This window comes from Eulemur rufifrons, chromosome 8 (assembly GCF_041146395.1).
Source record: "Eulemur rufifrons isolate Redbay chromosome 8, OSU_ERuf_1, whole genome shotgun sequence".
NCBI lineage: Eukaryota > Metazoa > Chordata > Mammalia > Primates > Lemuridae > Eulemur > Eulemur rufifrons.
The window spans coordinates 109,078,128-109,099,274 of record NC_090990.1 but is presented as its reverse complement, the minus strand read 5'-3'; the positions used below and the strand labels follow the sequence as shown (position 1 = coordinate 109,099,274).

The window sequence follows — 21,147 nt, the reverse complement described above, 5'->3', positions numbered from 1 at the left end:
AATCATTATGGTTAAATTTGAGAATATATGTTCTATGATTGACTTGTAGGTAGGTATGTCTAATGAAATAAATGATACTCTACATTACGTTTTGAAGACTTGACTCATAAGGAAAATTGCCTGGTTTCCCTTTCTTGGCCATTCTGTTTAGGATTTTTCCCCTTTATCACCCTCACTTCTGACCCTCCATTCCCTAGCCCTCAACTGACAATATGTACCAGTTAGAACTAAGCTGTCATTTTTCTGTGAAGTCACTCAAGTTTTATCATACATGTGGAGAAAATATATCTTTGCAAGCTTCAGCAGATTTCTCATCAAAGGATAATGTAACAGTTAAGAGCACAGTTCCTAGAGGCAGATAGTCTGGATTTCAATCCCAGCTCTGCTTACATATTAGCTGTGTGACCTTGGGCAAGTTACTTACCTTCTCTGTGCTTCAATTTCCTCACCAGTAAAATGAGAATAATAATAGCATCTACCTACCTGTTAGAATTGTTTTGAGGATTAATATTTATAAAGCACTCAGAACACTACTTAGTGTATAGAAGACGTATATCAATTTTTGCTGCTAGTACTGTTTTTATAAAATAAAAAGAAATGTATATTTCATCAATTTATTCATTAAATATTTCTCAAGCACTTACAACTGTACAAAGCCTTCTCACTTCAATTCCATAAATAAGAACTTAGGCCGGGCGCGGTGGCTCACACCTGTAATCCTAGCACTCTGGGAGGCCGAGGGGGGAGGATCATTTGAGCTCAGGAGTTCGAGACCAGCCTGAGCAAAAGCGAGACCCCGTCTCTACTAAAAAAATAGAAAGAAATTATCTGGACAACTAAAAATACGTAGAAAAAAATTAGCCAGGCATGGTGGCACATGCCTGTAGTCCCAGCTATTCAGGAGGCTGAGGCAGGAGGATAGCTTGAGCCCAGGAGTTTGAGGTTGCTGTGAGCTAGGCTGACGCCACGGCATTCACTCTAGCCCGGGCAACAGAGTGAGACTCTGTCTCAAAAAAGAAAAAAAAAAAAAAGTACTTAAAAGGAGATGATCTAAAAGGGGGGCGAGGGGTGTGGAAGGGACAAATGTAATCCAGATTATCTAGATGTCTTTGTGTTTAATTTTCAAGCTCTGCGAGCAGCTGTGCCCAGGAACGTGTCTGTGGCTGAAGGAAAGGAACTGGACCTGGCCTGCAACATCACAACGGACCGAGCGGATGACGTCCGACCTGAGGTGACGTGGTACTTCAGCAGGCTGCCTGATAGCACCTTGCCTGGCTCCCACGTGTTGGCACGGCTGGACCGTGAGTCCCTGGTGCACAGCTCGCCTCACATTGCTTTGAGTCATGTGGATGCACGCTCCTACCATTTACTGGTTCGAGATGTTAGCAAAGAAAACTCCGGCTTCTATTTCTGCCACGTGTCACTCTGGGCACCCGGACACAACAGGAGCTGGCACAAAGTAGCAGAGACCATGTCTGCCCCAGCCGGTGTGGGTGTGACCTGGCTAGGTGAGTGGTTTGGAGAATGGCTCTTCGCCTCCCCAGCTTAATCCCTCCTGGGAGATATCTGGAGGAGTCAGGGTGCACTGTGTTTTGCATCACTTCCACATTCTTTACATGGTTCAAGCATACTTTGGCCCAGATAGATCTTAAGCGACGGGTTTGAAAGCAAAACTGGCTGAAATAGAATCTGGCAGGCAAGGGAAATGTTTGGATAATGTGGCCTCAGTTGTCTCAGTACCTTCATTGGAGAGGATATGATTTCCTTTTGTTGTCGAGGTTTGCAGGGTTGGGGCACTGCTGAATGGCTCTTTGAAATGGATCTTTATTGGAAGGAGACCGCTGCCGTTCCTCCTTTCTTTTTCCTGGACTCCTAGGTGCTCCCCGGCAGGAGCTGATGCTTTTTCACAGTCCAATGCAGAAAGAGAATTCTTTCAGTTCATGCAAAGTGTGTTTTTCATGTCATACCCTGGAATCCCCAGATGATTTTATTTGCAGATACCAGTTCCATGTAGGGGCCTTCCTGATTCCCCAGGCTCTTTTCATGGGTTTTCCCACCCTGGGTGTCATCCCCCCAGTGGAGGGGCGGAGTCGCTCCCACCTTGCCACCTGTTCTGTAACAACTCGCCATATATGTGAAGGTCACTGGCATGTCCTCTTGCTTTCTGCTCTGCTCATCTTCTTCTGTTTCTTTTTTCCCTAAATGTTTGCCCTCTGGGCAAAATTTACACTAACTTTTCCTAATTTTTATGTCTTGTAATTGCAGGTAATTCTAGGGGATGGTATTGAGTGGGGTGTGGAGAGCTTTTCTTCCCCCCTCCTTTATTACAAAGATGGGACGGGCCTGCCAGTCAGGTTCTTCCCTGGTTTTGAGCTTGATCTCCTTCCTGTCCCATGAGCGCTGATGCAGGCATTTGGCATTGCTCTGACTACTAGGAGGCAAAACAGATCTTTAAAGGCCAGGAAATCATTCCCTCCTTTGTCTGATCCTTCTACCATGACCCCCAACTCATACTTATGTCTTTCTCATCTCTGCATCAAAATCTTCTCTTGGGTTAGTGGTGTATTCACTGTCCTTTTCTCCCTGGTAAGCCTTTATTTGGCAAAGATGGGGAGTTGGCAAGTGGGGACAGAGGGGGCAGGGAGAAGAGTAACAAGAGCAAGCAGAAGGGACAGTCCAATTCCGATGGAGACAAGGCAGGGTGTTAGTCATCCCCATTAGCAAAGTGATCCTTTGATATCTGAAAAGTGAAAGGAGCAGGGTTTATCTGGTGAGCTTTTATTCCCGCCGTCTGAACCCCATGCAAGAAACTCACTATGAAGTACTGAACTGGAACAATGTTGGCCCAGCTAGAACTCTCCTTAGCAACCTTCAAAATAAAACAGATGTTGTCAGCACCAAAAGAAGATTTTTCATCTCTGGAGCAGAATTTGTCTCACCGCTCTGATCCTCAGTGCATTGTGTGGTGCTGTCAGATCCCACCACTGGCTGTCAGTACCCTCGGTGCCCCTCCCCCTCCGACTTCTGAATCCCAGCCTCAAGGATTTTGTTTTTATTGAAAGTGCTGCCTGCACTCCAATTTGAGGGCGTCTTTGAAGTACTCGTGCATTGATCCTGGTACACCCGGTGGGGGGAGATGCAGGGACTGTCAGACAACAGGAGGGGACCTCTGGGAGGGAGTGGGCTTTTTTGACTGGAAGGGATTTGTTGGTAGCTGTGTTCTCCAGAGAGAGAAGAAATAAAGAGACTAAATTGTGGGAAAGGCTCAGTTATTATCATAAGGATCCTGTCATTTGTTTTCCTGTGGAGTGCCGGCACCATTGTCATGAAAGTCATTAGTGTGCTTTTCCCTGACTGATGCTAATGTATATAGAACCCTGCACCTTCCCCAGTGCTTTGCACATAATAGGCACTCAATAAATACTGGCGAAATGGGCAAATAAACAGGTACCAACACATGGATTATGTTAATGTATGTGCATAGGAAAACCAGAATCGCAAAGAAAGGAATAATGTTCAACTCCTAGAATATCCAGAGATATTTGCACCCAAGTAACCCTGCCGAGAGTGTGAGGGGTATGAAAAATGACTGCATTCTTCTTTTTTCTTCCTCTTAAATCTTCTCCTCCTTCCCTGTGCCTATGACTCACACCATTACAGCTGCTTGGACACTTGTCAGGAGGGAGCAGGGCACGAGTACAGGAGCAGACCTTTCTGCAAGACTTGCCAACTGGATTCTGCCCAGAAACTGATGCATCTGGCCTGACACTAAATGTTTGTCTAGATATGTAACATGTATGTATATGCATGTGGATACCATACCACATATAACTTGGGGTCTGGATGAGGTAACTGAGAAGTGGACCAAAAAATAGAAGATAACCTGCCAAGTACTCTATTCTATAGGTCTTCTTAGTTGTGAGACTGTGGAATGTTGTCACAGAAGAGTTCTTGAGAAAGCTGGTTCCCCATGTAGGTATGACACAAAACTCAATTTTGCCACTTGACAGATTAAGAGCAATTATTACCATTTATTGAACACCTACTGTGTGCCAGGTACTGGGCTAAGGACTTTATATGCATCAAATATTTAATCTTACATGGAAACATTGTTGGCCTTGAGAATCAGCTTCACTCCTGAAACTCCAGTGTGTGCAGTCCTAAAGCTGGGCAGTTCTTGTCCTCATTTGCTTAGGGTTGGTGCACTGAGGCAGATGAGTGGGTTGAAACTGATTGGGGTCTTCTCGAGTTCTAGTGTGTTCACCAGGAAGACATCGGGGCAGTGATGCAAACGGGTCTGGCTAGTCCCAGAGCACTTGTGGCAGTTAGGAGGGTCACGATGAATTTTTAGAGGGTGAGAAAAAGCCTCTTTTACTTAGAATTTTTATGTCCTACTTTGAAGGGGGAAAAAAGATTTAAATTGGCTTTTGCAAAATGAAGCACAACTTAAAGCAGGAGACATAAAAATAAAATAAAATCGAAAGGGGTAAAAGAAAATTAAAGAATAGATATTGCAAGGTGGTTGAGATGAATTAGTTATTGCATTTGAGCACTGAATTTGTCTCTGAAGTTTTGAAGAGTTGAGACAAAGAGAGAGGTGATTATACAGTTCTCCTCTAAGGAAGATAAACATAAACTCTTTCAGAGAGGCAAACTTTTTCTTGGCACTGAATTTATTGTGTGCTTTTTCATTTCAGGGGCCTTGAATAACATAAGGGACAGGGCTTTCAACTGTTCTTTTACAGAAGGCCCTAAATGATTGTTTAAATGGATGTTTCTTACATCCACCCTCTGTAAAAGCTGGGGGCATAAATCTTTAGTGTGTGAAGAAGTTTCTGTAAGAAGCTGAATTACTGTGGGGGACAAATGTTGCTTTGTGTTGATCCAATTTAGTATATGTCTAAAACTTAGAGAATCTAGCAGAATGGCTAGTTAATCTGCACATTAAGCCATCTCCTTCTGCTATCAGATGTCTTAAATGAGCCTTTGGCAAGAGTTGGATACTAATCAGTTCATGGTTGAGCTCTCCGCCGGCAGTACCAGACTTCCACGGTGTTAATTGGAGAGGGTTCCACGGGTTTCAGATACAAGAGCGGGAGGAGGCAGAGTTGAGTTCTGCTGCTCAGTCTTAAGAGCCTGATTTGCATTCTTTCCCACTAGAGCACAGTCCCCTCTTCCAGCAGAGTGCCAGCAAGAAAGGTAATTATTTTTCTTTAAGAGGAGCCGTTAATCTGCTAAGTACTTGATAGAAACTTCAGAGTTCTGGGCCATCTATAGGAAATAAGATTTAGACCTGAAGGTTTTTTTAAGGGTAACTCCTATTATCAGCTATCTGTCCAGGGTTATCCTGGAAGGCAGAAGAGTATGTGGCCAAGTGTTGGAGTCAGGGGGACAGACCCGTGTTGCGTCCCACTCCCCCACCTTCTAGGTGTGTTGTCTTGGGCGCGCTGTTTAACGTTTCTAAGTAAGCTTTGATTTTCTTGGTTTAATGGGATAATGCGTATGAAGCGCTCAGCACAGTGCCTGGTACTTGAGTGCTCGATACATTTTCTTGATGATGATGATAATGATTTATTAGTGTTTTGGTTGTTTTCTTTTTTTTTTTAATCTACCTTCTTTCCTTAACGATCCATACAAACTCATGTGTTTTGGTTTTTCTTGAGATGTGGTCTCACTCTGTTTCCTGGGCTAGTGTGCAGTGGCATCATCATAATTCACTGTAACCTCAAACTCCTGGGCTCAAACAATCCTCCTGCCTCAGTCTCCTGAGTAGCTGGGACTACAGGCATGTACCACCATGCCTGGCTAACCTTTCTATTTTTTTTTTTTTTTTGTAGAGATGGGGGTCACGCTGTGTTGCTCAGGCTGGTCTCTAACTCCTGGCCTCAAGTGGTCCTCCCACCCCTTCATCCCAAAGTGCTGGGATTACAGCAGTGAGCTGCCATGCCTGGCCTGATTTATTAGTGTTTGAGGGCCTTCCCCACCAAGTTCGTAACCAATGGAGACATAAGAGTGTGTCTTAGGGTGTCAAGGAGCTCAGCATGGAGAAACTAGGAATATGTGTGTTCTGGATGCAGCTACTCCAAGATTAGCTAGGGAAAAGGGGAGAGTTGACCACCCCCAGCCTTTTTTCTGCCCCTGCCCCCAGCTCTGGTAATTCACTTTTCCTTCTCAGGGAAGAGTGAGTGAGGAGGATGAAAGAAAAACTTCATGAATATGAGTTTGGGTGTGGGACATAGGTGTTCCATTCAAATGATATAATTTTTATTGTTCTGAAATGGCCAATGCTGAATATATCCTCATAGTAATGGTTCTGCTAAGGTGAGGTAAAGTGTCTCCCTGCAAGCAATAGCTCCTCATTTATAGCCATCTCTTTTTAAACATTATACAAATGATGATTGTGGCAACTCTTTGACAGTTAGTCAGTACTCAGCTGCCCCTAAAGTACCTGCCCAGTTCAAGATAATAAAACCACGTCATCAGCAGACAGGGTACTCCTGTTTCCTCTAACTGGTGCATGTAGCCCATTTGTCTAATTAGCTGTGCCAAGTAAGCTTCGGAGCGGGTATCAGAACACGGCCCTGTTGTGCACATTTCAGGATTAGTGCTTCAGCTGTTATCATCACGCTTGTCTTCTGGGATATTGCAGGCTTTGAGAAAGCATTGACAACCTGGGTGTGTAAGGAGGGTGTGCAATTTGGTTGTAGTGGGAGCCAGGCCATGGAGCCAAAGCCTCTCCTCTAATTTTGTTCACACACACCATGTAAAACCTTGGTCTTCTAAAACTTAGTTCCTCTGGGCTTCATTTTTGTTTTTGTTTGTTTATTTTTCATTTGGAAACGTACATGAAAATATTTAATAGTACCAATCTCATCAGGTTGTTGGGAAGATTAAGCAAAAATGCAAAGAAGGCATATCTCATGGTGCCTGGCATATAGAAAGCCCTCAGTAAATGCCAGTTGTTATCATTATTATAAAGTGGGGATCATAATACCTACCTTATAGAATTGTTGGGGGAGTAAAAGGAGGTATTTTATGTGGAAACTCTAGATGAGGCCCTTGCACACAGGAGGTACAAACTATTTTTACAAATCAGCCAATGATTCTGAAAGCTTTTCATTGTTTTGAAAGCTGTAACAAAGGAGTTTAATAAGCCACGTCTTTTTTAGAAGGCTGTCTTTTGCCAAAGGTCACTCTTGGAGTTTGTAGCTTTGGGGAGAGTGTGGACGTGAGCAGATACCATCCTGGGATCCAGACCCTGCTTCTCAGAGTGTCAGTGATGTCGCCCTGGATTGGGCCTCAGTATTCTATGAAAGAGTTTACAATGTATGGTGGTGTTTGTTTTTAACTTTTAAAAATAGGAATTTACAAAAAAATAACCACCAGCTTCAACAGCTATAAATATTTTGCTGATCTTTTTTCGTTCTCTTCCCTCTACTGGACACACACATGTACTTGTTTTCTTCTGGAGTAGTATAAAGCATATCCCAGATGCCATATCATTTCGCTGTTAAACACTTTAGTGTGCATCTTTAACTGATAAGCATTTTTTAAACATAACCATGATTGCTTTCTTAGCTGATTTCTTGATGAGATGAAGCAGAATGTAGTGGTAATCAGTGGTGGAATGCTTGTGCCAAAACTGAGCATTTTTATGCAAAATATTAAATTTACTTCAATTCAGCAAGTATGTTAATATCTTTTATGTACCAGGCACTGCATGTATAGCACATGAAGATGAATAAGGTAGGTAGTCCCTGGCCCTGGGAAGAGTCCTACAGAAGGTCCATGAGACATACATACAAATAACCAAAGTTCAAGGCAGTGTTCAAATAAAATCCTTAGAGAGCAGGAAACGCGGCAGGTGGTAGGATTTGTTGAATAAAAAGTAGAGGTGTGACATGCTGAGCCAGTTCAAAGGAGGCACATTCCCTGTGGAGAAGGAGAGGCTACAGAGAAGAGGTGTGTGCACGATAGGCCTTGAGGAAGGGCACAATCTCTACAAACAATTTTTGAAATTGTAAAACAACATTAAAGGACGATTTCTGTACATGCACCAAACAAAAAAGAAATAAGAACCCACCCGTACTCCAACCATTCTGACATAGTGGTGGAATCATATCTTCTCTGGGATTGTTAAGTCTAGAGTCCACCTACAAGGCTGGTGGATAATTCAGATGAACCTGCACCTTGTAGGTTCACGGGCCAAGAATCCACTTGTTTTTGTTTGTCTTTGCATTTAAGCGGAAGCCTCCTTTTCTGGGGCCTACGTAAGGTTAGTTTTAACAGAGAATAAGGAGACTGTTGAAATCAACGAAGAGATTTTTCTTTCCTTCCAAGCCGGAATCCCTACAACTAGATGCACACATCGTGCAAGTCCCCTGCATTCTCAGTTTGCTATGTTTGGGTATGTAGGCTTTAAACAGATCCATTTTAGGGTGGAGGATGGAGTAGAATGGGAGAACCAGTTCAGTTATTTTTTTCAACAACTGACTGAGCAGGTGTCCCAGGTGCTGAGGCCGAGGGAACAGCAGGAAGGAAGGCAGAGGAACTGGAAGCGTAGGAGTGATTAGGGAATGGTGAGAGGTGCTGTTTGAATGGAGTCGAGAAGGCAGTGGGTGGCAGGGCTGGGTGCACACTCACTGCCTGGCTGGGGAAGTGTTCGTGACTCGGTAGGTGAGGGGAAAAGCCACGGGAGGTGTATGGGACGGATGCTGTGGCAGTTATGCCAGCCTGGAGGTAGTTACAGTCTCGGCTGGAGGCCGTGAGGGCCAGGGTGAGGGTGTTGCTCACGAGGTTTTTATTCTTATTTACAAATATTTATAGAGTGTCTACTATGCATTGAGCCTGGGAACGGAGAAATGGAAGAGACACTGAGGAAGTAGAATGTGCAGGACTTAGGAACCCTTGGAGTGAGGTGACCAGGAGAGCGAATGGCAGGAATGTGGTAGCAGGAACAGTCGTTGCAAAGGTGGGAGGAGGAGCTGGCTGGGTTTGTTTGGAGTGAGGTTTTGGGGTAGGGGGTGTGTTGGCAGAGGTGGATGCCAAGTGGGAGGAGGCTGCCAGGCTTGAGGTGCCGTGGACACGCCCAGTCAGGATGCCTGGAGCTCAGCTCCGGGCCAGTGTTGGGCTCTGGAGCCTAAGGAAGAGCTGGGGCCAGAGCAGGGGGCCGGCTGGGTTCTCATGTCTGGGGAGCGAACTTTGGAGTGTGGCCAGGGCAGGAAGGTGGAGCTGCTCTGGTGGTTGGCACGGGAGGGAGCTGGTTTGGACCACCCTTTCCGTGTTCTGTGGTCTGACCACTAATTGGTCATTCAAGTCACTGCTTCTCAACCATGTTTTCTTAATTGACAAATTAAAATTTATATATTTATGGTATATAACGTGATGTTTTGATATATGTATACCTGTGGAATGGCTAAATTGAGCTAATTAACATATCTATTACCTCAAATAGTTTTTGTAGTAAGAACATTTAAAATCTATTCTCTTAGCCGTTTTCAAGTATACAAATACATTGTTATTAACTATAGTTACTATGTTGTTCTGTAGATCTCTTGGACTCATTCCTCCCGTCTAACTGAAATTTTGTGTCCTTTGACTAACATTCATCCCTCCCAGCCCCTGGTAACCACCGTTTTACTGTCTGCTTCTTTGAGTTTGACTTTTTTAGGTTCCATGTGTAAATGAGATCATGCAGCTTTTGTCTTTCTGTATCTGGCTTGTTTCACTTAACAGTGTCTTCCAGGTTTATCCATGCTGTTGCAAATGACAGGATTTCATTCTTTTTCAAGGCTGCGTAGTATTTCATTGTGTACATGTACCACATTTTCTTTATCCATTCATCTGTCAAACACTTGGGTTGATCCCGTGTCTTGGCTGTTGTAAATAACGCCTCAGTGAACATCTACCATTTTTCATCATAATTTTAGCAGCCTTCAAAAGGTGCCACTTTGGAAGAATAAACTCAGGAGGTGGAATTAAACCGTGAAGGATGAAAGGGTCTGTAATCTGTTAGGACTGCAGAATAGAAGTCCCCACAGGCAGCTCCATTGTGTTTGAATGCACTGGTCAGTCAGACCGAGGTGAAGGCCTGTAAGGCGCTGTCTTCTGGGTCAGATTCCTCGTGGCGGTAACTTAGCAATGTCGTTGCCGTATGGCATTCAGTGTTCCTAAAAACCGTTATGCCAGTCAGTGGTCCTTAGGAAGTAGGAAGTTTAGGAGACACTAAGTTTAGTTCATCTGAAATGAGGGTGTACTTGAAAAGTGGTAGAAATTATACAGCCCTGGGTTCAAATCTGCCACACTTGAGACAGGTAGGCAAGTTACTAACCTCTTGAAAACTCCGTCTCCTCAGAAATGAGAACCATGAATAGTAATTCACAAATATATGCATGTGTGTTTGTGTGTACATACCTGTGTGTATGTGTACGTGCATATACAGAGGCACACCCCCCCACACCAGGCACCAGTCTAAGCGCTTTAAGTTCCGTAAACTTAAAGTTCCGATTAACTCTTAATCCTCACAATAACGTTACGAGGTGGTTACAGTTATTATCCCCATTTTTGCAGGTGAAGCACTGAGATCTGAGTAATCTTCCCCAGGCTACACAGCAAGTAAGTGGCAGAGCCAGGATTTGGACACAGTTTGGCTCCAGACTCCTGCCCTTCACCCCTGCTCTTAACCGCCTCATAATTTGCCGTGCAGGTTAAGGTGGTGACACACAGGAAGGGTCTTAAGCACCGTGCTTGAAATGGAGTTGAGGTTTCACAAGTAACAGCTGCCGCCGCTGCCTGCAGACAGTTGATGTTCCGCATTCCAGGGTGGTCTTGCTCTACGCACGACCAGTCAAATCTGTCCTTTCCGCATTAGATGACTCAGTTGTCCTGGTCTCCACCCACATTGCTTTTGGGTCAGCATCCAAAACTGGACATGAGAAAAGGGTCTGAAACCTTGGATGTGGGGTCATTTGAGTATTCCTTGTCTCATGCACATGGTGGTGGAAACACATTTCAGTGGTGCGTGTCCCACGATCACTTGTTGCTAGGCTGGCCTGTGGTATGTTAGCACCGTGCCCGGGGGGCCAGGCATCCCCCAGCTGGGCGACCTCAGCACACCGGCCTGTAAAATGGGGAGTCAGCATGGCTGGTGGGGCCCTTCCCAGCCGGCGTTCCAGCAGCCTATGGTGTGTCTCTGCGGCGCCACGTCACAGCAGGATGTGCTCCCATGGACGGGCACAGGCAATTAAATGCTTGCGAAGATGACATTTGAGGGAATTAGGATTTTGGGTTCTTTCCATTTCGTGGCCCACTGAAATCATTCTTAGAGAAGTCGTGATGTTATAAATTCCATTAAAAGTGTAAATCACAGAAGAACAGTTCCCTGACCTCAGCAGTTTATAATCTGTATGAGTCATAAATAAAAGCAACATTAAATAAAACTAAACTGTTTGATCAAGGTGATGCTTGTATCGATAAATGGAAAGTTCTGTTTAGATAGAATTATTTTTCTCCTAGAAGGCAGAGTCCTACAGAAGAAAAATGTAGCCTTTTCTAAACGCCCTTAGCATTAAGGCAGTAAGCATTTATTGAGTGCCTACTGCATATAAGCCCGTGTATTTGTAGCTTGGGGATGAGACCTTAAGCACAGAGTACTCATGGAGTTGGGTAACTGGTATGCAAAAGTACATTGCTGGCTTGTGGGAGCACAGAGACAAAGTGTCACTTCTAGGGACTCGGGACCCAGGTGATGTTGGAGAATGAGTGGCAGTTTGCAGGGCATTCCAAACAGGTCACCATGGTGGTGTGAGACTGGGGTGCCTGGAGAACCTCAGGTAATTAGGTGTGACACTCAGAGGGGGTGGGGAGGGCAGAGGAGAGGAGGCTACAAAGGGGCTCCGACACCAGTTCCTTGGAAGGTGTGGAGGAAGCCTTGTGGCCAATGAGGACAGAAGTGTGGAGGTGCAGAAACAGACTAAATCGAAGGAGGGGTTTTTATACAAGAGAGGAGCAACAGGACTGTGGCAGAGGCGGGGGGATGCTAGGAGAGCACTTTCCTCCCACCCCCGTCAGAATGTGGGCCGGGCAGGGAGGTGGCGCGCTCACAAGAGCGGGGCCAGGTTCCCAGGACGATGAGTGAGTCACATGTGGCAGTGAAAAGAATATCTTTCGGGGAGTTTGAGGATGGGGTATGTTTATTGACCACTGAACACAGATCAAGTGGAAGAAGTCACAGGAACAGTAAAGTGACAGTAAGAACATATAGGGGGAATGGTGGCCTGAGGGCCTTGCCTTTTGGGCATGGCCAAGGATGGCAGGAACCCAAGCCATGGTGGGCTTGATGGACCCGGAATTCTAGAATACTCTCTGGGGTGGGGTTTTCCAGTGGGAGCTTTGGAGATCTGTGGGATTGCTTGGCATTCCAGAGACAATCTTAGTAGAGCGTGGACACTGAGCTTCTTAAGAGATCCTTGTCAGAAGACTTTAACTTCTTGGGGAAACTGACAGCAGACCCCAGCCCTACAGAAAAATCAAGACTCTGGCTGAGGACATTTGGCTTCTGGCATTGGGAGGTTTCCTTGGGAGTGTGTAGGGCAGTGTTTTGCAAATTTTGTCAAACCACTCTTGCACGATCCCATCCAACATAGAGCCTGACTTCTGTCTCTGTAGTCTGGTAGGGTAGGCATTAAGTTGTCAAAACAAGAGCAGTACTTGTCTCGTTCCTTTTGCTAATTCTTGGTATGTTGCTCTGTCTAATTATGTTTTCATCCTGGCCTTTCTCTCTGTCTTGTTCAGAACCAGACTACCAGGTGTACCTGAATGCGTCTAAGGTCCCCGGGTTTGCAGACGATCCCACAGAGCTGGAATGCCGGGTGGTGAACACGAAGAGCACGGAGGCAGGTGTCCGTTTTACTGTTTCCTGGTACTACAGGATGAACCGGCGCAGTGACGATGTGGTGACCAGCGAGCTCCTTGCAGTCATGGATGGGGACTGGACGCTGAAATATGGAGAGAGGAGCAAGCAGCGGGCCCAGGATGGAGAGTTTCTTTTTTCTAAGGAGCACAGAGACACGTTCAATTTCCGGATCCAAAGGACTACAGAGGAAGACAGAGGCAATTATTACTGTGTCGTGTCTGCCTGGACCAAACAGCGCAACAGCAGCTGGGTGAAGAGCAAGGATGTCTTCTCCAAGCCTGTCAACATATTTTGGGCATCAGAAGGTAGGAGCTTGTATTCTTGTTCTTTATCCATTTTGGTTTTGTTTTTGCTTAAGTCATCGTACCATGTGCTTTCAGATGCACAGTTGCCCTGTAGGTTCCTCACACCAGGAGTCCATGGCCTGGACATTAGTCACCATGTGGCCCTCTGCACCTTCTTTGGACTCACAACCACCCCACATATCTCCAGATCCCAAGGAGAGTGCTCTAGAACTCACTGCCATCAGCCAAATCTCCTGCTTCCTGAACAGTGTATTTTCTCTGAATGTTCCTTTTCTCTGGCTTGCATTAAACATTACCTCTCTGGGGACACTGTTTTCCCTCCTAAGTGGTGGCACCTCCTTCCCCCGTGCCTCATGTAACTGGGCCTGGAAGTGGGGCAGGTGCCCTCCTTGTTTTCCACTGTAGCTTCCAGACCATTCTCCTTCACCCCTAAATATGTCCAGCCTCGAGTCCCACGTCATCGGGCAATACCACCTCCTCTCAGTGCTGTTGCCTGTCGACTCCCAGGTCCTCCTTTGAAGATGTTAGCTTTTGTTTCATGGCCACTCTAATACAACTCCTGTCTTGCTAAATTCATTATCCATATAGAGCTCTGGGTCACACTGGAATCACCCTAAGAGCTTTAAAAAAAATTACCAATGCCCAAGTCCCACCAGAAATTCTAATTTAGTTGGTCTAAAGTGTAGGCATTCTGGACACTGGAGCGTTTAAATGCTGCCATGGTGATTCTCATGTGCAGCCAAGGTTGAGAGCCCTAAAATACATAATCCTGCCATCCTCTGTCCCTTGTCCTCCTCTCTCTAGTCATCATATCGCTGTCTTATCTTGGTCCTTCACTCCCATGCTTACACCCTACATTAGGTTACATCCCTTCTGGTAACTTAACCCCCTCCCTAGTCTCTATTTTAAGCATCCTGTTCGCTAAACACATCTGTCTTTCTAGACCACTCCCTCTAGTTCTCCAACAACAACCCTCTGACCTACCTGGGACCAAAGGTCTATTAATTGTATCCCCCAACATTGTCCTTCACTCCCATTGTGTCTTCACTTCTTTTTTACTTGGGGTGACCATTTGCTCAGGGTAGTCCAATTTACACCTGTTGTCCTGATGTGATTACTATAGGTCCCTCTTTCATTCTGAGATGCGTTCTGCGGTAGGAGGTAGGGGCGAGTTATCCAGTCACCTATTGCCACACAGCCCAAACTCCCCGTTGGTCACTGTCACTCCCTTGCATACACCCTTAACTCCCTTGCTTCTCTCTCCGTTTGCACGATACTCTGGGCAAGCCACAACCCAGTTGAAAGCTAACTGTCTGCCACCTCCCTACCTGTGTCTGGTTGGAGAAAAACATTCAAACATGTTGACTGGCCTCACTTTGAAGTTGTGATCACTTAGTCAAGTGGGCTCTCAAAGCTGCCTGGGAATCATTCTGCATTTCCTTAATCTGTTTGCTTCCCCACTTTGTGAAGGGATTATTACATGCCACCTTCTCCTCTGCAAAACCTCCTCCTCCAGCCTCTCTCTCAGCTATTGGTCCTGCTTCCTATTTCCCTAAAAAAATAGAAACCATCAGGAGAATTCCCGTTCCCCATCTGCCAGTGCTGAGCCCATGTGCCTCAGCCCCTGTCCTAGCAGGGGCCAGTCCCCCTCTGGCCTCTCTCTTATGTCTTCAGTATTCCTCCCTCTTCTGGGCCTTTCCCACTGGCCTATCAACAGGCTGTTAGATCTCAGATATACTTCTTTAAAAAGCTAAACTACTTGATCTCACTTCCCCTCCATCTTTCTGTCTCCCACACCCATTTGCCCACCTGTTATTCTCTTTCTTTTCATAGCAACAATATTTGATTTATCTGCACTCGATGTCTCCAATTTTTCTCCTCTTACTCTCTGTGGTACCTACTGTATTCCAGTGCCCAGACTGCGTATCTTCCCCTACTGCTTTTGTCAAGATTACCAGTGTCAACATGGTGCAAAATCCAGACGTTTATCTTACTTGAGTCAGCAGCATTTAGCACAAGTGATTGTTCCTTCCTCCTGGAGATGCTTTGCTTGTTCCCTTGGCTTGTGGAACACCAGGGCTTTCTTCCAACCGCACTGGCTACTTCCTCTCAGCCTCCTTTGCTGGTTCTTGTTCATTTTCCCGACACTCACATGTTAGACTGCCGCAGGACGTGGTCCTTGGACTTCTTTTCTATTTAACCTCCCTCCTTTGGTAATCTGCTCTAATCTCATGAATTTAAGTACCATTTATATACCAGTGACTCCCACATTTACATGCCTACCCCAGACCTCTTTTCAGAACTCCTGGCTCGACACCTCTACTTGTCTAACGGGCATCTCTAATGTCTGTTCAAAAGGGTGCTTCCCTTCTCTGCCAACTCTCTCTCTCAGCTCTAACACCATTGGTTCTAGTTGTTCGGACCTAACCCTTCATCCCTGACTCCCCATTCTCTCTAACCCCTTCTCACACTCTGCCCTTCCTCAGCCACCACCGTCTCTTGCCCGGGTCATAGCACTGGCCCCCTAACTGGTCTCCTCACTTGTGCCCGTGCACACAGCACCTACAGTGATGCTGTTAAAATGTAAGTCACATCATGAAACTCCTTTGAAGCCTCCCCATCCTGCTCAGAGCAAAGCCCAGCGTCCTTTCAGTGGCCTTGATGTTCTGTGCTGACCGGCCCCGTTACCTTCTGACCTCGCCTGCCACTCTCCCCGGTGTCCCCTCCGCTCCGGCCACTCTGCCTCCCACGGTGCCTCACGTGCACCAGGCCTGCTGCCGCCTCGTAGCTTTCCACCTGCTGTTCCCTCTGCCCAGCGTGCTTTTCCCGAGATGGACAGGACCTGCTCCCTCACTTCTTTCCGTTCTTTTGTAAAGGTTGTCTTCTTAGTAAGGACGTCCCTGGCCACTCTATCCAAAATTGTGACACTCCGCCATATACAAACCCACACTTTTTCTCTTCCTTGCCTGGCTTATTTTCACTTAAACATTTATCACCATCTAACCATACCTCGTATTTTACTTATTTGTTTTGCTTATCTTCTTCCACCAGCATATAAAAGGCAGGGGTTTCTATATGTGTTTGTCCAACCGTTATCATATTCCCAGCACCTGGAACATGGAAGGATCTCAATAAGTACATGTCTCTCTCGTTCATGAGGGGGTGACCAGACTCACAGGACAATCAGGAAAGGATGTGCTGGCTCAGTGGAACCTCAGAAATCAGTGATTCTGGAGACAGCATGACATACATGTTCTACTAATAGGTTTGGTGGCACTAATGTTCTAAGAAACCCTAACATAAAAATCTCATAACTGGACAGATTATAGGATTAATCATCTTATAAAAAAGAATGTATCTAATTCATTTATTCATCCATTCAACAAATAGTTAAGTACCTTCCAAATGCAGGGCATTGTGATACTATAATAGATGAATTCTAATGTGTATATGCATAGGAATTATTGTTTTGAAAGAGAAGCAGGGAGTAATACACTTAAACCTAAAGTTAGTGTAGCCATAGACACTTGTCAAAATGTTAAAACATTTCTGAAATTAAAATGTAAACCAAGTGGAAATTATTAGATCTATAAATACATATGCTGTGGTCATTTTAGTAATAAATGTGTTCTGTAATGTTACCATTATATGATTAAACAGAGAGAACTCGTTTCTCCCTTGCTCCCAGCACTCTACAGACCCTCTGGGGAGGAGAGGCAAATGGTGTGGCCAAGAGCCTGGCCTGGGTGTTGGGTCCACCCCTGTCTTTCCCAGCTCGCCAAGAGCGCACTCCACCTCACACCCTTGGAACACCAAATTCTCTCTTGGTGAAACTTCTCAAGGACTTGCTTGAAAATCCTTAAAACCAAATTCTCAGTATTGCTCCTTTCTCCCCTCATACCCATTAAATCATTTCAGTGTGGTGGTTTTCAGCCTGCTCACAGATACACACGATTTTCTTTCTGAGTTTCCAGCTTTCCATAAGTGCTATTGTGTGGCAATTTGCAAATAAATTCCTATTTCCTTGACATTCTGCTTTTAGTAGCAAACTGATCCTGTTGGAATTCACCTCCTTCTGGCACTTCATTCCAGATTCCGTGCTTGTGGTGAAAGCGAGGCAGCCAAAGCCCTTCTTTGCTGCAGGAAATACATTTGAGATGACTTGCAAAGTGTCTTCCAAGAATATTAAATCGCCACGCTACTCAGTTCTCATCACGGCGGAGAAGCCTGTTGGGGACCTCTCCAGTCCCAATGAAACCAAGTACATCATCTCCCTGGACCAGGATTCTGTGGTGAAGCTGGAGAATTGGACAGATGCATCGCGGGTGGATGGCGTCGTGTTAGAAAAAGTGCAGGAGGATGAATTTCGCTATCGAATGTACCAGACTCAGGTCTCAGATGCGGGGCTGTACCGCTGCGTTGTGACAGCATGGTCTCCTGTCAGGGGCAGCCTTTGGCGAGAAGCAGCAACCAGTCTCTCCAATCCTATTGAGATAGACTTCCAAACCTCAGGTGAGCAGGCAGCCCTGTTGAATCACAGATTGAGCTAGAAGAGACCCTAGGGTTTCGGTCAGACGAGCTCATTTTTCAAAACAGCTTTATTAAGATGTAATTCACATGCCATACAGTTTACCCATTTAAGGTACAAAATTCAATGTTTTTTTCATATATTCACAGAGTTATGTGATCATCACCACAATCAATTTTAGAACATTTTTATTACATCCAAAAGAAACCCTGGGCCCCTTAGCCGACACCCTCCAATCACACCCCACCCTCCACCTCCCACCTCTCATTCTGCAGCAAACCACTGTCGGATTTCTGTCTATAGATTTGCCTGTTATGGACATTTTACATAAGTAGGATATATATAATGTGGCCATCATGTCGGGCTTCTTTTACTGAGCATGTTTTCAAGGGTCATCCGTGTTGTAGCATGTATCAGTACTTTATTTTTATGACTGAATAATATTCTGTTGTATGGTTACACCACATTTTGTGTGTCTGTTCATCAGCTGATGGACATTGGGTTGTTTCTAGCTTTTGACTATTATAAATAATGCTGCTACGAACACATTCACGTGCAAGTGTTTGTGTGAATGTATGTTTCCATTGCTGCCCTCATTTTTAAAAAATAAACTGAAACTCAGCAACTTCAGTATGAAGAGTATAAAGAGAGGAGGGAACTGGGCCTCCCAAGGGGTCAAATGATTTGCCCAAAGTGAAAGATTCAGAGCTAAGACCCCAGTCTTCTCCAGGCCATGGCTTTCCACTCTTGGGGGCCTCTAGAACTGAAGATGTTGACCACTATTCTTTGCCCAACTAATCAGAGCAGTGTTTCCATACAGAGGATAAATATCCCAATCTTATTCCTCAGCTGCTTTTGGATTGAAAAAGAGTTCCTATAAATTAGTTGAGTCACCAGAACTGCTGTGGTGTGGATGAATATATCTGTCAACCTGGTTTATTAAGAATAGTTATTAGTGGTGTTTATGAGAAAGTTAATTGAAACAAGGACCTTTTTATGTCTATTCCGAAATGGTTTTATCTTTGGTAAGTAGAATATTTTTATGTCTAAAAGCAGAAAGATCCACTTTTTTAAATGGCATGGATACAAGGTATATATTCTCAAACAGAACTATTTCTTACTCATCTATGTTATTAAGATCATGTGACAAGTCTGTGTGTGTGTGTGTGTGTGTGTGTGTGTGTGTGTATTTCAGCAGGAAGATGATTTAAAAGTTTTTAAGCCCCAGTCTTATTTAGAATATCAGTGTGAAGGATTATCATTTGTGGATTTTAGATTAAATGTGCTTTGAGTTCCAGTTAGAAATCTGAGTGTATAAATTCATACTCATCTGTAAAAATCCAGATATTAATTGAATCAGTATAATGAATGCAAGATATTTGTTGAATTAAATCATTAGCATTTATATTAAAGGTAAGCTGGACTCTAAAAAGTTTGTTTTTATTAATATTTTGTATTATTATAACCTTTCATAGTATATAGTGAGATAATCATCTAGCATTTCTGAACCTTTAAATTAATAAAGGATAAATATTGATTTAAGCCTTAGGATTGGAAAGAGCAGAGAAAGCATAGGCCTCCTTTATTGTGTATGTTTGTTTTGAATAACAGCTGTATTGAGACACAATTCACATACCATACAGTTTTCCCATTTAAAGTCTAAAATTCAGTGGCTTTTAATATATTCAGAGTTGTGCAACCATCACCACTATCTTATTCCAGAACATGTTAATCACCCCAAAATGAAACCCCATTCCCATTAGTAGTCATTCCACATCCTTGCCCCTGGCGACCACCAAATTACTTTCTGTCGCTATAGATTTGTGTCTTCTGGATATTTCATATGGATTGAGTCATATGTGGACTTTTGTGACTTCTTTCACTTAGCATAATGTTTTCAAGGTCCATCCATGTTGTAGCATGTATCAATACATCATTTTTATGGCTGAATAATACTTCATTGTATACCAGATTTTGTTTATCCATTCTTCTGTTGATGGACATTTAGATTATTTCCACTTTTTGGCTATTATGAATAATGCTGCCATAAAAATGGTTATTTGAAAATAATCTCCCATTCTGTGGGATATCTTTTCACTTTCTTAGTGATGTCCCTTGAAGGACCGAAATTTTAAATTTTGATGAAGTTCAATTTCTGTTTTTTCCTTTTGTTGAGTATATTTTTGGTGTCATATCTAAGAGATCATTGTCTAATGTAAGGTTGTGAAGATTTATGCCTGTGTTTTCTTCTCACAGTTTATAATTTTAAGCTCTTACATTCTGGGCTATGATTCATTTTGAGTTAATTTTCACATGTGGTATGAAGAAGGGGTCCAACTTTATTCTTTTGCATGGGGATATCCAGTTGTCCTAGCACCATTTGTTGAAAAGCCTATTCTTTCCCCCATTGACTTGTCTTGGCACCCTTGTCAAAAATCATGTAAGCAGAAATGTAAGAGTTTATTTTTTAGACATTCAGTTCTATTCCAGTAATCTATATTTCTGCCATCATACCAGTATCACATGGTTTGATTACTGGAGCTTTGTATTAATAGTTTTGAAATCAAGAAGTTGGAAAGACTTTCTAGCTTTGTTCTTTTTCAGGATTGTTCTGGCTGTTCTGGGTCCCTTGCATTTCCATGTGACTTTTAGGATCAGCCTGTTGATTTCTATAAAAAAGACCATTGGGACTTTATTAATTATGTTGAATCTGTACGTCAATTTGGAGAGTTATTGCCATTCAACAATATTGTTTTCCAATCCATAAGCATGGACTGTCTTTCTATTTATTTAGGTCTTTTAATTTCTTTCCACGGTGTTTTGTAGTTTTCAGTACAAATCTTGAACTTCTTTTGTTAAATTTATCCTATTTTTGTTCTTTTTTATATTATTACAAATGGAATTGCTTTTTTGTTATTGTTTTTTGGGTTTTTCTCTTTCATTTTTTTGTAATTTCTTTCTTAATTTACTTTTCAACTTGTTCATTGCGGTTATGTAGAAACATAGCTTTTTAAAAAAAATTGATCTTGTATCCTACACCTTGCTGAACTTATTTATTAGTTCTAATAGTTTTGGGGGGATCCTTTACAATTTTTAAAATAGGTTCTGTGGGAATAGAGATACTTTTATTTCTCCCTTTCCAAGCTGAATATCTCCTATTCCTTTTTCTTGCCTAATTGCCCTGGCTAGAATAGAAGGAGCACAAGTGGGCATTCTTGTCTTATTCCTGATCTTAGTGGGAAAGCATTCAGTCTTGTTCACCATTAAGTATCATGTTAGCTGTGGTTTTTTCATAGATGCCCTTTTTTGGGTTGAGGAAGTTTCCTTCCATTCCTAGTTTGCAGAGTGTTTTTATCATGGAGAGGTATTGGGTGTTGTCAAATGCTTTTTCTGTGTCTATT

At 43.8% G+C, this 21,147-nt stretch overlaps 1 protein-coding gene across 1 annotated transcript in view; it reads left to right on the top strand.

Moving 5' to 3' along the window:
• Positions 1 to 21,147, top strand: part of PTGFRN (prostaglandin F2 receptor inhibitor) — a 70,944-nt gene that overhangs the window by 36,612 nt on the left and 13,185 nt on the right. The window contains exons 4-6 of the mRNA XM_069480794.1: positions 1,128 to 1,508; positions 12,793 to 13,218; positions 17,311 to 17,730. Of these exons, the coding sequence (XP_069336895.1) occupies positions 1,128 to 1,508; positions 12,793 to 13,218; positions 17,311 to 17,730 (1,227 nt within the window). The remainder of the gene's footprint in view (positions 1 to 1,127; positions 1,509 to 12,792; positions 13,219 to 17,310; positions 17,731 to 21,147) is intronic.